A 15,455-nucleotide genomic window follows, 5' to 3' on the forward strand; every position below is an offset into this window, starting at 1 on the left:
CTTGGTTCTTCTCTTTGATTGTTGCTTCTTCTTTGGTGACATCCCTCTTGTCCCCCCGGCTGTCCAACCACCTCCTGCGATTGTTGATCCTCCTCGTTACCCCTCTCGTCATCATCTTCAGCATAGAATCATTATTCTACTGTTTGTCTCTTCTTCTTTACAGATTGCTGATTTGTTCACAAAGATGCATTCCATTAAACGTTTTCGTTTTTTTTAGTTGACAAACTCTCGATGCTCCATGTTAATGCATCGTGAGTTTGAGGGGAGATGTTAGATAATATTATTATATATTAGTAGTAAGGGTATTTTAGACAATTCTATTTTCTTATATATATACTCAGTGTAACCCTATTAACTTCAGTTTTGGTTTATTATATGATATGAAACCCTAGAGTGGTTGTTTTCTCTTCTTCCTCTTTCTTCCTCTTTTCATTGTTAACATTTTTGACATCCAAAAGCACTGTGTGAATATTGATGGCAGGCAATCTTTGTCGGATATTGAATGCTTTAGAATAAATAAAAACATTAATGGTTGAAATCAGCACTTAAGAGTAAAACATGCAAAATAGTAACAGTGAAGATCACGGGTTCTATAAAGCAACAAACTAAGCAAGACAGAGAAACAGACGCAGTGTGAGAGTGAGAGTGAGAGTGAGAGTGAGACATAACAAACTTAAAGCTTTTCACTAACAAGACAGGATGACTTGCTGACATTCTCTCTGTGTTAATGAATATAAAGACAGATGAGTAACATTAATCATTAATTAATACTCCTTCTCTATTCCATTTGATTTTCGCTATATCAGATATTTAGTCTCTTATTTTGTTATTTTACTTTTACTTTAATCACCTAATTATTTTTTGTTGAGTCCTAGAAAGTGTGAGAAAGAGGAGCCAAAAATAATCAATTTAACTAACAAAAGTAAAGTTAACAGACTAAATAAAAACAAAAAATAGTTATGAAACTAAGGTAAAAAAAATTAAGGGACCACGTGTAATCTGACCTTTAATGTTTTATGTAATCAAAGAATTAATTATATTTTTCAAACTATTTCATTTAATTTTCTATAATAACATATTTAATCCCAATACCAACAACATATATTTTAAAAATAATACAATTAGATAGAGATTGTGTCACTAACACTCCTCTAGTAGTCAAGGATTAGTGTTTTTTTTTTCTCAAACAAATGCATTTTATCTACTAGTAGTTCAATTACAAGAACTAATACATGTAGCAATCCTTGAAAATCCAAGCAGATTGAAGACATTCTCAAACCATTAAGAAAGGTTAAAAGCAAAAGCTTTCCAAATGAGCTGGATTCACAATTCACACCTCCCTGAAACAAACATCTCAATCAGATGAAACAGACAATCTATCCAAAGCATCAAGTACATGCCTCATTGTAGGTCTCTTTTCAGAGCTACTATTAACACAAGCCATTGCAATCTTCAAAACTGCAATTATCTCTTCCTCTTTATCTGCATCTTCAGCCAAGTAAGGATCCAATACATCTGAGAGTGGCTTCTTCTCTTCAATGCAGAACTGTATCCATTGGACAAGGTCCATTTCTGAGTTACCAACTTGAACAATTGGTAATCTTCCTGTGATCATTTCTAACAAAATCACACCATATGAATAAATATCCCACTTTTGTGATGGCTTCACCACTTTAAGTGCTTCTGGAGCTTGATAACCATCTCCCAAAATGTTAGTTCCGACTTCGGTGGACAAGCTCTTCTGTCTTTCTTGTAGTTTCTCTGCAGCCACTCGGTTCGATTGTAAGGTCGGGGAACCTCCGGCGATGTTTGCAAGGCGTCCTAGTCCGAAATCGGAAATGCGGGGTGTCATGTCATGTCCAAGAAGTATGTTACTTGGCTTTAGATCTCCATGGACATATTTCTTGGGGCTGAATTCATGAAGATAGACCAATCCTTTTGCAATTCCTTTCATGATTTTTAATCGGTCCGACCAAGATAGCGGTGTAAATGTGACAAGTCCAGCCTTCCCTGAAGACATAAAAAGGTTAAGACCAAAAGATCAATAATTGTTTATATGGATTGAGTGGTATGTTCCGTTCTAAAAATAAGCTGAATGTAAAGTAATTTATGATTAGATACATTAATGTAAAAACTTGTCCAAGTACAAATTTGAGGCTAAATATCACTTGTAGATGAAAAACTCCAAATTTTAGCTTCAAGTTAAAATCAATTATGGAGCCAAAATTGATTCTAATAGAGAGCATCTAAACATGTCAAAATCAATTTGACACTTCTAGAATCAATTTTTCTTCCTGCAAAAAGAGAAACCAATCATACACTAAAAACATACCATGAATTGCTGTAGCAAGGCTTCCATTTGGAATATAATCATATATGAGAAGCTTCTCATCAACAGACCAGTAATAAGCTCTAAGAGTAGCAATATTTGGATGTCTCAACTTCCCTATAGCTTCTACTTCTGTTTGAAACTCTTTAAACCTTTGAGAACCCCCCTCTCCCAATCTTCTCACAGCCAAAGCAAGCCCTTCTTCAAGCACAACTTTGTACATAATCCCTATTCCACTCTTACCAAGAACAAAAGCTGAAGCCTTAAGAAGTTCATCCAAATCAAAGGCCACTTGGGAATCTAATGGAACAAGATCATATTGTTCAACATTATCAGATAGAGCCTCAGATTCATCTTTTCTGAAACACAAACATTCTTTCCTTCTTTTCCTTCCTTTGTTAACATCATTATCATCTTGATCCTGGTTAAAACCACAAACTCTAGAGTAAAAGAAAGAGAACAACAAACCTAAAAGACAAATTCCAATTAAATCACCAACAACAATGCCAACAACAGCACCTTTACTCAGCCCTTTGTTTTTCTCACTTTTCACAGAACCAATTCCACCATCATGAGATGGATTCTCAGGAATATTTGGATATGAAGAAGGTGAACTAGTAGGAGTATCAGAACCACATGGATTCTTCAAAGGTGGACCACACAAACCAGGATTACCAATAAAAGCAGTTGGTCCTCTATTCATCAAAGCACCATTTTGAGGTATAGGACCGTTTAAATTATTGTAAGTAAGATCAATATAAACCTTCTCAGGTAAGTTTCCAAGGCTAGAAGGGATTAAACCACTAAAATGATTATGAGACAAATCAACAGTTCCTTGCAAACTAGACAAATTTCCCATGTCACTAGGAATTGAACCATTAAATTGATTGAAAGAAAGATCCAATTTTTCAAGAGAAGACAAACCAGCACCAAACCCAACAGGCAAAAAGCCAGTGAAATTGTTTCTACTGATAACAAGTGTTTTAAGTCTCTTACATTGAACAATTTCAGCAGGCAATGACCCATTAAAGAAATTCTGTGACAAATCAAGAGTTTGAAGGTACCTTAGATTCTGAATCTCATTTGGAACAGACCCAGAAAATGAATTCCCATAAAGCACCAAACTTTGAAGTCCTTGAGCTTGAAATAACTGTTGAGGCAAAGTTCCAAACAGTTCATTGTTCCTGAAGTTAACATGACGAAGCTGTGAAAGAGATCCTAGTGAAGAAGGAAGAGAACCATGAAGTTTCCTTTTTGGGATACTAATGGAAACAACAGTTTGGTCTTTGCAAGTGATTCCATTCCATGAACATGGATTTTCATCAGAAGAATTCCAGTTAGACATGGAATTTTGTGGGTCATTGATGAACTGTTTTAGTGTTAAAAGAACATAGCCTTCGGAGTTTAGAGAATTAACAACAAGAGGTGAAAGAATGTTGCAACAGAGAAGAAAAAAGAGGAAAATGAAAGGGAAAGGGAACATTTTTTTGTTGAAGTGTGTGACAGTTGAAGCAAAAAATGGAAAAGATGAAGATTAGTGAGGAAATGAGCTTAGGTGGGTTTGATTGAGAAAGAAAGAGAATGAAATGTGTTGAGGAGAGAGAGAAAAGGTGATAACAGTAAAAGTGTTGTGTGGAAGAATGGGAAAGAGAGACCTCGGTTTCGGAGAGACGATAAATAGTAGAAACTAGAAAGTGTAGTGTAGTGTAGTGTGTGTGTGTGTGTGTGATTGAGAATGAGAAAAGTGGAGAGAGAAGAGAGAGAAACACAACTCACTCACTCACGCGCGACACGAGTAACCTTCTTAATTTAATAATTTCTCGCCATATTTTTTTCTATAAGATTCTATTTTCGTTTTAAAATAATTATATTATTTTATCTTTATATGTATATTAAAAATATATATAAATAATAAAGATAATATTAATTTTATAAAATTATTAATATTGTAAATGTATGTAAAATATTCATTTTAATTTTTATATGTATTAAAAAATGTAGTTAATTATAATTAATTTTTTTAGATTTTTATAAAATATAAATTAAATGTATTAAACTGTCTCTTTTTAATGTTAAACATTTAACTATCAATATTAAATATTTTAAAATAAATAAAGAATATATTAGTAATAATATTAAATAATTCAAAATTAATTGTTTTTTATTTATAGTAATGATCAGATAAATATATTATAATAATTAAATAATATTAATTAAAGAGTATAATTAAAAAGAAAAAAAATACATTATAGTTTAAAATGATCAACTATTTTGAGACAAATATATTTTACAATTTTGTCAATTATTTTAGGACAAAAGTTTAAAGTGATTTTTCTTTGAAATTAAATAAATTAATGTGTTAAATATATTTAGTACATTTTGACTCAAAACTCAAATTTATTGTTTATGTGACATTATGTAAATATATAAAAATATAATCTACTTTATATTCAATTTGTTTAAAATTAAATTTACAAAATCAATTTATTAAAATTATTTTTTTATCACTACATAATTAAATATACACTTGTTTAAGTGTGTTTAAGTATAATTTATTTTGTTTTCACAATTAATTCTAACATAAATATATATTTCAAACATTTGTTTTTATAATTGATTTTACACTTAAATCAACTATTTATCTTTTTATTTAAATATGAATAATTTTGTATTCAACTTAAATAAAATGAATGACAAGAGTGATGCTCTTTAATACTATTTATTTGACTAAAAAAACTTTTTAACAAAATTAATTTTGCTCGCACAATAAACACATTTTATCGCGACATATATAAAACTTTAGAAACGTCAATTAATTAAAAAAAATGTCAAAAATACATAGCTTACCATTTTTGTCAAGTTATTAATCATCTAACAACTTTAAAGTACTATCTATTATATTCTCTCTAATCCATTAATAAATTCAGGTACTAACTAAATTTATGTGTGCTGGGCATCTTGTACTTGTACATGCCGTTTGTCAAACTTTATTAGGCAACAATAATAGTCCTTTCATTTATTTCAAAATAAAAGTCGTTAATTTTTTTATATATATACTAAAAATAAATAAAAATGCAATTAATCATTTTCTCAATTCATTTTTCATCGATTACAGTATTAATCTGTTTTTCACTGTTGTAAATGTGAATTAGAATTATTATTTTGAAAGATGGCAACACATTTAAAGTTATATTTAAAAAGAAAATTAAAATTATAATATTTAAAAATAACATTTATATTAAAATAACTATAGTTGTTAAACGTAAGAAGTATTTGGAAAAATTTAACTCCTTTAAAAAAAAATAAAAAAAAAAAAATTAATCAATAATTCATTATATATAAATATAATATCATTATTAATTTACTTATCAATAATTAATATTATTTATTATATTATTTAAAATAAATCGATGAACTTATAGAATCATAATCCGTAGTAAGTGGGAGACCATAACACCATCTGTTATAATCATTCTCTTTAAGTTCTTAACCGTTAGAGAGACATATATATCTTATGGATGGCTATAATCATTAACCAACAGCTCTGCACTCTCATCCCTGATTTTTTTTATACATATTTGTCTCCCTTTTTCTTTTTAATTTCTTTTTCATAATAATAAAAATATTATTTTATATATGTTTATATTTTTTTTTTATTCTCAAAAGGAACCTATGTTTCAGTCCACTGATATATTACCACATCATTTAACTCATTAAATATTGGCATATATATCATATTATATAAATTACGAGTAAAAAGATAAAATATATTTAAGGTAAAAGGAAACTTATAAAATAAAGAAAAAATTGGCATGTGATTGTGAGGCTCCTTAAATTAAAATGTTCGTGAAACCAGAGGCAAGAGGCTGCGGGGTACCCCATGTTAACGTTGGAATTGGAGTGCACTGGTCTACACCTACATTGACTAAACTATAGTACTACACAATGTAGAAGATATAGATCCTTTCCCACATGGTGTAACTGTAAAGAGTTTATTTGGTTAGGCACTTGGAAAAATAATGAGTTAATTAAAAATATTATATCCGTCTCATAAGTCTTTCCTTTATTAGGTTATGCACGATTGTTAAATAATTATTAGGTTTAATTGTAGTTTTGGTCCCCTTATTTTAATTGAATCGCGAAAGTAGTTCTTCCATTTTATTTCTCCCCAGTTTTGGTCCCCAAACATAATTTTGGTCTAAAATTTGATGAAATTTCATTTTTTTAAGTCGTATTACACCATTTATGATCATATATTTCAGGTACAATTGTTAAAAATGAGATCTTGGGGCATGATGTGACTTAAATAAATGTAAAAAAAATAAAATTTCATGAAGTTTTGGACCAAAATTCTGCTTGAGGACCAAAACTGGGGAGAAACAAAATATGGGGACTACTTTCGCGATTCAGCTAAAATAGAGGGACAAAACTGCAAATAAGCCTAATTATCATATTAAAATTCAAATATTTGATTTGTTTTTACTGTTTTTTTTCCACTTTCGGTCACTGGAAATTTGTTTTCTTTTTAACTTAAATTTTATAAATTCAATTTAATTTTAATAATATTTGTATTGTTAGTTGCGGTTAAAAAAATTATATTTAATGTGACAAAAAAAATTAAAAATTAAATAGTAAAATTAATTAAAAAATATAAAAAATATAAACAAATAAAAGTTAAAGGTTTTTATGTTTTATCATAAACAAGTTTGAGGATTAGGTTTTCTTCTTATTTCTTTATCATCGCATCACCGTTACCATATCACCAACATCGAATTTCCATTTTCGAATCACCATCACCGATTCACCATCTTCGAATCACCATCATCGCATCACCATATGTTTGAGACAAAATCTCAAATTAATATTTGGATGATAACTAAACAAAACTCAATTAAGACTTATAATTATGATTCTAAATATTTTGGTATTTAATATATGTGTTTGAGTATGTTAATCAAATATAGGTACCAAACATTACAAAACATATCATATTAAAATGAAGCAAGCTAATTTAGAAAAACAAAGAACGTTATAGACATAATTCTGTAAAACGGAAAACGTTCTCCATAGTTCCAAAATGACAGGAATGATTAGATTCTTAAAGAAAATATTAGATCCAGGATTTACAATCCGTTCCAGAATTTCACCAGAAATATACATGGACCAATTCAATATAAGAATCACTCCAAAAGACAAAGGCAAAAGAATATACTTCATAAAACAAGATCATTCTCCAAGTTAAGCAAGCATGGAGTACAAAGCTGACATACTAGACATGATACATTTGTTGTACTTTCGAACAGCTTGCACACGTGATACAACGGATATGATCACTTTAAACAACTGTCAAGCTAAGATTAAAAGTCAGCACACCTCAAGAACATTCTTACTTTATGGCTGATCTTATCCACTTACTAACACGTGACAGCTAGGCCATTCTCGACGACCAAATGAGCTGTCATTAGCCTTATTGAAGTCTATAAAATAAGCCTCAAGATGAAGAACATATCAAAACTTCAAATACATCACTCATACAACTATATTCGAATTCTCTTGAGTTTCTCAATCATTTCAAAGTTTCAGTTATGTTCTTAACTTGATATTATAATCAATTTCACTCAGTTCTAAATCATATAATCTATTCTCAAATATGAGTTGAGCATACTCAAATTCTACCAATTTTTCAAAATCATCATTTTGTAATTCAAGACCATATTGTTGAAATAGTTTGAGTAATTTGTAAAAATTATTTTATGTTTAAAAAGTAATGTGTAAAAATCCCTTCTGAAAGATTGAAAGGTTGTTTGTGGAAATCATTTATAGGTAAAAAGTTAGTACTTTTTATATAGATAAGTTAAAATTGTGTATTTTCACTAACTAATAACGTTTTTCGTTTATAACCAAAATCAATCTTGAGTTAAATATTTTGAATTTTAACAAAAAAATTTAAAAAAGGACAATTACAATTCAAACCCTTTCCTTTTTAATTGACATTGTTACTTCACCATCATCTTCAATCTTCAACCCCTTCTTATTCGTTCAACCACAACGTCATCTTCGTCTACGATAAGCTGAACTCATTTTCAGTTGCAAACTCAACTCGTTTTCAGTTGCCTTAATGTGGATGTAGGAAAACGATGAATATATTAATCTTTAACATTGACGGAAATCCTAAACGAAAATTTTGGAGATGTTCTCATTGGGATGTGGGTAATTTTTCTTAAATATGTTATTTTGTATATTTATTATTTGTAGTTATAGTTTATATTTATTAAGCGTGGTGATGCGATGACAGAGAAACGAGGAGATAACCATAATCTCCAAAATTATTTATGATATTGGATGGAGGGACTAAAACATAACACATTCAACTTTTCTTCATTTATTTTTTCCATTTATTTTTTAATCAATTTGATTACTTAATTTCATTTTATTAATTATTTAATTTATTCCCCTACCACATCACTACTTTGTTTGTCAATTTTTTTTTTAACAATTAACGATATTGATGATTTTAAAACTGATATTGATGATTTTAAAACTAAATTGAACGTACATAGTTTAAATTAAAATAAAAACAGACTTACATCGACTAAAATAAAAAAGATGCGAATTTATATAGTCAAATCAAATATTTAAACCTTATTTTAATTTCAATAATAAGATAAATTTTATTTACTTAAAATATCCATATTACATTAGTTATTACTTATTAGTGAAATAGATAGATGGTTTGAGATACAAATAAGAATATATTAATAAAAAATAATTAATATTCTATTATTAATATAAATAGACATATAATTTGAGAAAAAAATTATTACGAATACTATAAGATAGATGAAATAATAAATTTAATCTAGTCTGATTTATGTAATTTTTTAATTTTATTCAATTAAAAACAATGAGTTTTACATTTGCAATATTTTTTCATAAAATATAAACTAAACCAAATATATGAAAAATAAGTTGATTTGATTTGACTATATCGGGTTGACATTTTTAAATTATATCTAATTATATCAAAGAAAGTTCTTCACCGACGAATTATTTTAATTAATATTTTATTATTTTAGAGATATATTTGTCAATTTATAATATTCGATAACTAAATAGACTAATTAATTTATAATTTTAAAGACTAACTTATTATTAACTCATTTATTAAAGTACATATCTTCTAGATTATCTAACTTTTAATTTTAAGTCCTAATTATATCTATTTATTGCTCCTTTCTGTATAAATAATCTAAAGAAAGAGAATATAAAAGTTGAAGCATTCTAACCAGGTTTGGATGAAAAAAACCAAATTTATGGTCCCAACATAAGATTCAATAGCATAATCCAAAATGAATTGATTCATATATTTTATTTTAATATATTAAATTGAATAATTTTTTTTAGAATAATTGTGTAATTTTTTTATAGTTTAAATATTTGATTCGTTCATGTAAATTTTTATTTATTTAATTATGTAAGTTCAATTTCATTTTAAAATAATATCTGTTGTTAGTTGCTATTAAAAAAAAGTGATGTGATAAATAGAATAGCGACGTTGCATTTTAACGTTACATAAGAATAAATTAAATAATTAAATTTGTTTTTAAGTAATTAAGTAGAAAAATAAATAAAGAAAGATTAAATGTATTATGTTTTTTTTCCTCCATCAACAATCAAAAATATGTTAGGGGATTACAATTCTCTCATCATTTCTATATCATTGCATCACTATTTCTATATCATTGCATCACCATTATCAGATCACCAACATCAAATCACTATTTTTGAATCACCATCATCCTATAACCAACACAAATTGACAACTACAAGGGGTTAAAAAAAAATTAAACATTAAACTTAATAAATGTAAACTTTAACTACAAAGAATAAACATAAGAATAACATACTTAAAACTCACATCTCAATAAGGACAACTCCAAAATTGCCGTTTAAGATTTTTATCATCAGTATTAAAGATGAATATACACATTGTTTTCCTACACCCACATTCAGACAATTGAAAACGAGTTGAGTTTGTTACACGGAGATAAGAAGTAGATGAAGATTCGAAAATAATAGTGATACAATAATGGTGATTCAATAATAGAGAAAGGAAGAAAGAACCACAATTCCCAAACCTATTTTTGATTTTAAATGGAGAGACTAAAACATAACACACATTTAACTTTTCTTCATTTATTTTTAATCAATTTAATTACTTAATTTCATATTTTAATTATTTAATTTTTTTATGTCAAGCTGTCAAATTAATCATCTATTTGTTACGTAACCTTACTTTTTTAACCGCAACTAATTGTATAGATGCTTTTAAAATTAAATTGAACTTATATGATTTAAACTGAAGAAAAAAAACTTACATGAAATAAATTTTGTATGGACAAATGAATTTAGACATATTATTTATATATTTTTTAATCATTTTAAAATTATATTATTTAATCAATTATATTATTTTTTTATAATTTTTATGTGTGTGTATCCTAATAGAGTTCAAGAATTATTCGATAAATAAATGATAAGAATGGAATCGTGATTAGTGGGGGTAATAGTGTCCTTTGGTCAAAACGTTGTGAATTGGCAAATGGCAATGGAGATTGTCGTAGAAGAATATTATATTGCATTCAGTGAGGGGGTGTGAAAAACGACATGACAACGAGGCCGTTATCTTTTAACGGGAAGAAGGAGATGAGAGACGAACGATGATGGAGAGAATGACGGAAGCTTTCATCCGAACCGTCGTAGAAGCCATTCACTCCTCTCCATATCAAGCCGTTCTCTATCTTGCCGGTGGAGCTTCTCAGGTTTTCTTCCCCTCCTCTCCCTCTCTCTTTCTCTCTCTGTGTTTTTTCGATGCACGCGTTGCAATTGAAGATGATCATTAGGTTATAGGTTTATTGCTATCTGTTCCCGGTGCTTCAAATACTGTGCTTGAAGCTGTTGTTCCTTACTCCAGGATGTCTATGATCCAGTTATTTGGCAAGGTTCTTTCCTTTTCATCACTACATAAATCCATTTTTACTTGTGTTTATACTTTTTTTTATTGATTTGTTTTGTTCCTGCAGATTCCATCACAATTTTGTAGTCAACAGACTGCTGAAGATATGGCTTTATTGGCTTATAATCGTGCGCTTAAGCTCTCCAAGCCAGGTTCACTAATCCAAATTAAAATCCTGCATTTGTTAGTCTCATTTATGGCTTTGTTATTGTATATTGATATGTACAAATTTAAGTGTTGTGCAAAATGATGAATGCTTTGACTTGTGTTATGACCGTAAGTTGGATGAAGAAGATCACTGTATTATTATAATGTCAAAGGGAAATAAATTCCACACCTAGAACAAAACTAAGGTGAAACAAATAGTGATCAATGATTAAAATGAAAGTAAAAGATAGAATCTTCTCACAAGAGAAGTATCCACTCACAGGGGTCCAGAAAGGGAAAGGGAAATTGTACTCAAATCATTCACACCCTTCTCTTCATTCTCTCCTAGTCTTATAGTCCTTCAATCTAGTGCTAGGAACTTTGTTTCTGGGGCTACGCCTTGCTTCCACAAATTCCGAATCTGTAACCAATTTGATTCGCTCAGCTGCTGACTCAACATTTTGTGGGCCCCTTTCCATCCTTGGAGGTCTTGCAATTCTCCCCCCATTAACAGTAACTTCGTCCTCAAGGTTAAAAGCAGCTGTCCCTTTAAGAATGATCCTGGAATCAAGAATTGCTTCAGGTTGCAAGATAGGGCCTAATTCCGAAGTGGTAAGCGGCAAAGGAAGGTAATGAGTGGTTGTAGGGCCATGGAATGCTTTCAACTGAGAAATGTGGAACACCAGATGGATTTTTGCAGTAGCCGGAAGCTCCAATTTGTATGCCACAAAGCCAATCTTTGCCACAATTAGGAATGATCCAAAGTAGTAGAGTCCCAACTTTTGGTGCTTAAGAAACGCGGCAGAGGACTGGCTACACAGCTGTAGTTTACCAACGCTTGATCACCAATATCAAACACAAAATGCTGACGCTTTTTATCAGCATGGAACTTCATAGCTTGCAGATGCTGTAACAGTGTCTCACGCTGTATCAGTTGAGTAATCAGGATGATCATCAGAGCCACCTTTGGAGTGAATGAGAGCAGGTGGGTCGCGTCTGTAAAGAGCCTAAAGGGTGTCATTGCTGCACTGATGTGATATGGAGTATAATACCAAAACTCTGCCCAATGCAGAGCCTTGGCCCATTGGCTTGGGGCCTGGAAGGTCAGACACTGAAGGTACATTTCAAGGCACTTGTTGAGGGCTTCAGACTGACCGTCGGATTGCGGATGGTACGCAGAACTCATGGCAAGAGTGGTACCATGCAGCTTAAATAACTGTTTCCAAAAGTTACTTGTGAAAACTTTATCATGATCTGACACAACGGACAATGGCATGCCATGGAGCTTGACTATATTATGCACGAAAACTTCAGCAATCTTCTTGCTGTCATAGTCAGACTTGAGAGGGAAAAAATGACCAAATTTTGTAAGATGGTCCACCACCACCATAATGACCGTTAAACCATTGGAATTAGGTAAGCCCATAATAAAATCCATTGCATATCTTCCCAAACCTGTGTAGGGATTGGTAAAGGTCTTAGTAAACCTGCAGGTAGAGAAGGTGGGGTCTTGGCCTGTTGACAAACAGTACACTGTTGAATAAAAATCTTGATATCACGCCTCACGTTCTTCTAATAAAACTGTGAGGTTATGCGAGCTAGTGTACGAGTGAAACCCGAGTGTCCCCCCACTGGTGAAGAGTGAAATTCAACCAGGATATCGTTGATCAATGGGCTGGCTGGTGGGATGACAAATCGATCCCTCCAAAAGAGTAAGCCATCCTTGGTGGTGTAGCAAGGATCATAGTTCTGTTGCATTAAAGCAGTAAGCTGAGGGTCTTGCAGTAATGCTTGACTTAAATCAGTTAAAAACTGAGAGCGAGGTTCTGACCACGTCGTCAAGCACACTCGAGAGAGCGCATCGGCAGGTAATTTCTCTTTACCGGGTTTGTATTCAATTGTAAGATAAAAGCTATGAACTTATGTAGCCATGCCTGTTGCTCATGGGTTTGGAGTGTGATAGAACACGGCAAATTAAGAGAAATGAGGGCCCAAATAGTGGGGTCCACTCAACCAAGTCACACACTTCACACACATTCAATTTGTTGAATGATGGATGGGAGGAATAAATGCTAGTAACAATGTCTCTTATTCTACAGATATTCCATTAAAGAGGGGGAAGTGAGAAAGACATTCAGTTTCAAGAAGGATGAATGAAAGGAATAAAAGCTAATTAATAATGTCATTTATTTTATGTTATAAGAATGAGGGAATAGGAAGAGGAGAGACATTCAGAAAATATTCTAAGAAACAATTAAGGGAATTCTTTCTCTGGTTAGGAGCAATTCTGCTCTGGTTTAGGAGTTCTTAGAGCTCTGGTTTATTTCTTTTTCTTCATTTTCATATTTCCAGCATTGTAAGAGCTTCAGAGCTCGTCAATTCAAGTTAATAAAATTCTGTTTTCTATCAGAGTGTTTGTTCTAACAAGGATTTGAGGCTCTTTTGGTCGGTGCACATGATGAACTTGTGCCCCAATAGATAATGCTGAACTTAGCTAAAGCATCTGTAATAGCTCGAAATTCCCGCAAATAAGCCAACTGGCGTTGAGCTATAGGGCCGAGCTTCTTGGAAAAGAAAGCTATGGGATGACCCACTTGGCTGAGGACTGCGCCCACGCGCCCGTGCCAGAGGCTTCCGTTTCCAAAATGAAGGGTTGAGTGAAATCCGGTAAAGCCAGAACCGGGGCACTAGATACAGCATGCTTCAGATTGAGAAATGCAGTATTGGTAGCCTCATCCCAAAGAAAGCTATATTTTTTCAGTAAATTGGTCAAAGGCAAAGCAATGAAAGAGTAGGACTTAATGAACCTACAATAGTAGCTCGTGAGACCAAGAAAACCCCTTAATTGTTTCACATTACGTGGAGCTGGCTAATCCAAGACAGCCTGAACTTTGCCCTTATCCATGGACACTCCACTTCCCGACACAGTATGACCCAAGTAATCTACTTCCAACAAGCCAAAAGAACACTTGGACAATTTTACAAACAGAACCTGTTGTCTAAGTGTGTGCAAGACAGTTTCCAAATGCTCAAGATGACTTAACCAAGTGGGACTATAGATTAATATGTCATCAAAGAAAACAAGGACATATTTTCAGAGAGCAAATTGAAAATTGAAAGACCTCATTCATCAAGCACCGAATCGAGGCAGGGGCGTTGGAAAGCCCAAAAGGCATAACGAGCTATTCATAATGTCCCTGATGAGTACGAAAAGTCGTCTTATGGCGATCAACCGGGTTCATCGAAATCTGGTGGTAACTGGTGCGAAGTTCCAACTTGGAAAAGAACTTCGCACCGTATAATTCATCAACAGTGGGAGCGGGAAACTATCCTTGATTGTCTAAACTTAGAAATGATTTTGCAATTTGGATTAATGAATTGCAATACTTATGTGTGTGTATGTTGTGTAAAATACAGCAACATGAACTTATGTGGTACGTGTTTATTTGTTGATCAGGATCCCCAGTTGTTGGTGTGGGTTTCACCGGTTCATTGGCTAGTGGTCGTCCGAAACACGGAGAACATAGGTATTCTTTAAATTTACTCTATCTTCAAAACTCAAAAGTGGTTAATGAACCTTGCCTTATTTAGTTTCGGTGTATTTTTATGCTTTTCACTGGTTTTCTCATATGCTTAACTTCAGAAGAGACTGTACATTGCATTAATGTGATAGTGTATATTTGTTTCCATCTCATAGGGTTACTGCCATTGGGGATTTTGTATTATGTTTGATCATGTTATACCTTGAGTACACCTTAGAGTTCTTTTCCTGTTTATGGCAATAATTTCACATTCAGTTCTGTAAAATTATTATGCCATCACATCGTGAAATTGTCCTAGGAATTGCAATAGGTGAATCTTATTTGTGATGACTGATGAGAACAAGGCTAGGTTAAATTATAGTGTGCCGGAGTTTGTAGATCAAATTTGTTGGAAAGCAAAAAAGAAAAGAAACTGCTGAAC

At 31.6% G+C, this 15,455-nt stretch overlaps 2 protein-coding genes across 3 annotated transcripts in view; one reads left to right on the forward strand and one right to left on the reverse strand.

Moving 5' to 3' along the window:
• Positions 1 to 1,078: 1,078 nt before the first annotated feature.
• On the reverse strand, positions 1,079 to 3,947 carry LOC101511875 (receptor protein kinase-like protein ZAR1). Its single transcript, XM_004496989.4, has 2 exons — positions 2,333 to 3,947; positions 1,079 to 2,010 (listed from the first exon to the last, which is right to left on the reverse strand). The coding sequence occupies exons 1-2, from the start codon at positions 3,810 to 3,812 to the stop codon at positions 1,355 to 1,357; spliced, it is 2,136 nt and encodes a 711-aa protein (XP_004497046.1). The 5' UTR covers positions 3,813 to 3,947; the 3' UTR covers positions 1,079 to 1,354.
• A 6,938-nt stretch (positions 3,948 to 10,885) lies between these two features.
• LOC101512519 (uncharacterized) overlaps positions 10,886 to 15,455 on the forward strand; it is a 9,593-nt gene continuing 5,023 nt past the window's right edge. Inside the window, exons 1-4 of one of the 2 annotated variants that reach the window (XM_004496991.4) lie at positions 10,886 to 11,151; positions 11,233 to 11,331; positions 11,413 to 11,497; positions 14,950 to 15,019. In XM_004496991.4, coding sequence (XP_004497048.1) covers positions 11,050 to 11,151; positions 11,233 to 11,331; positions 11,413 to 11,497; positions 14,950 to 15,019 — 356 coding nt within the window. In that variant the 5' untranslated portion in view covers positions 10,886 to 11,049. The remainder of the gene's footprint in view (positions 11,152 to 11,232; positions 11,332 to 11,412; positions 11,498 to 14,949; positions 15,020 to 15,455) is intronic. The other variant, XM_004496992.4, reaches the window with a different exon arrangement.

The sequence above is a fragment of the Cicer arietinum genome, chromosome 4 (assembly GCF_000331145.2).
Source record: "Cicer arietinum cultivar CDC Frontier isolate Library 1 chromosome 4, Cicar.CDCFrontier_v2.0, whole genome shotgun sequence".
NCBI classification, from domain to species: domain Eukaryota; kingdom Viridiplantae; phylum Streptophyta; class Magnoliopsida; order Fabales; family Fabaceae; genus Cicer; species Cicer arietinum.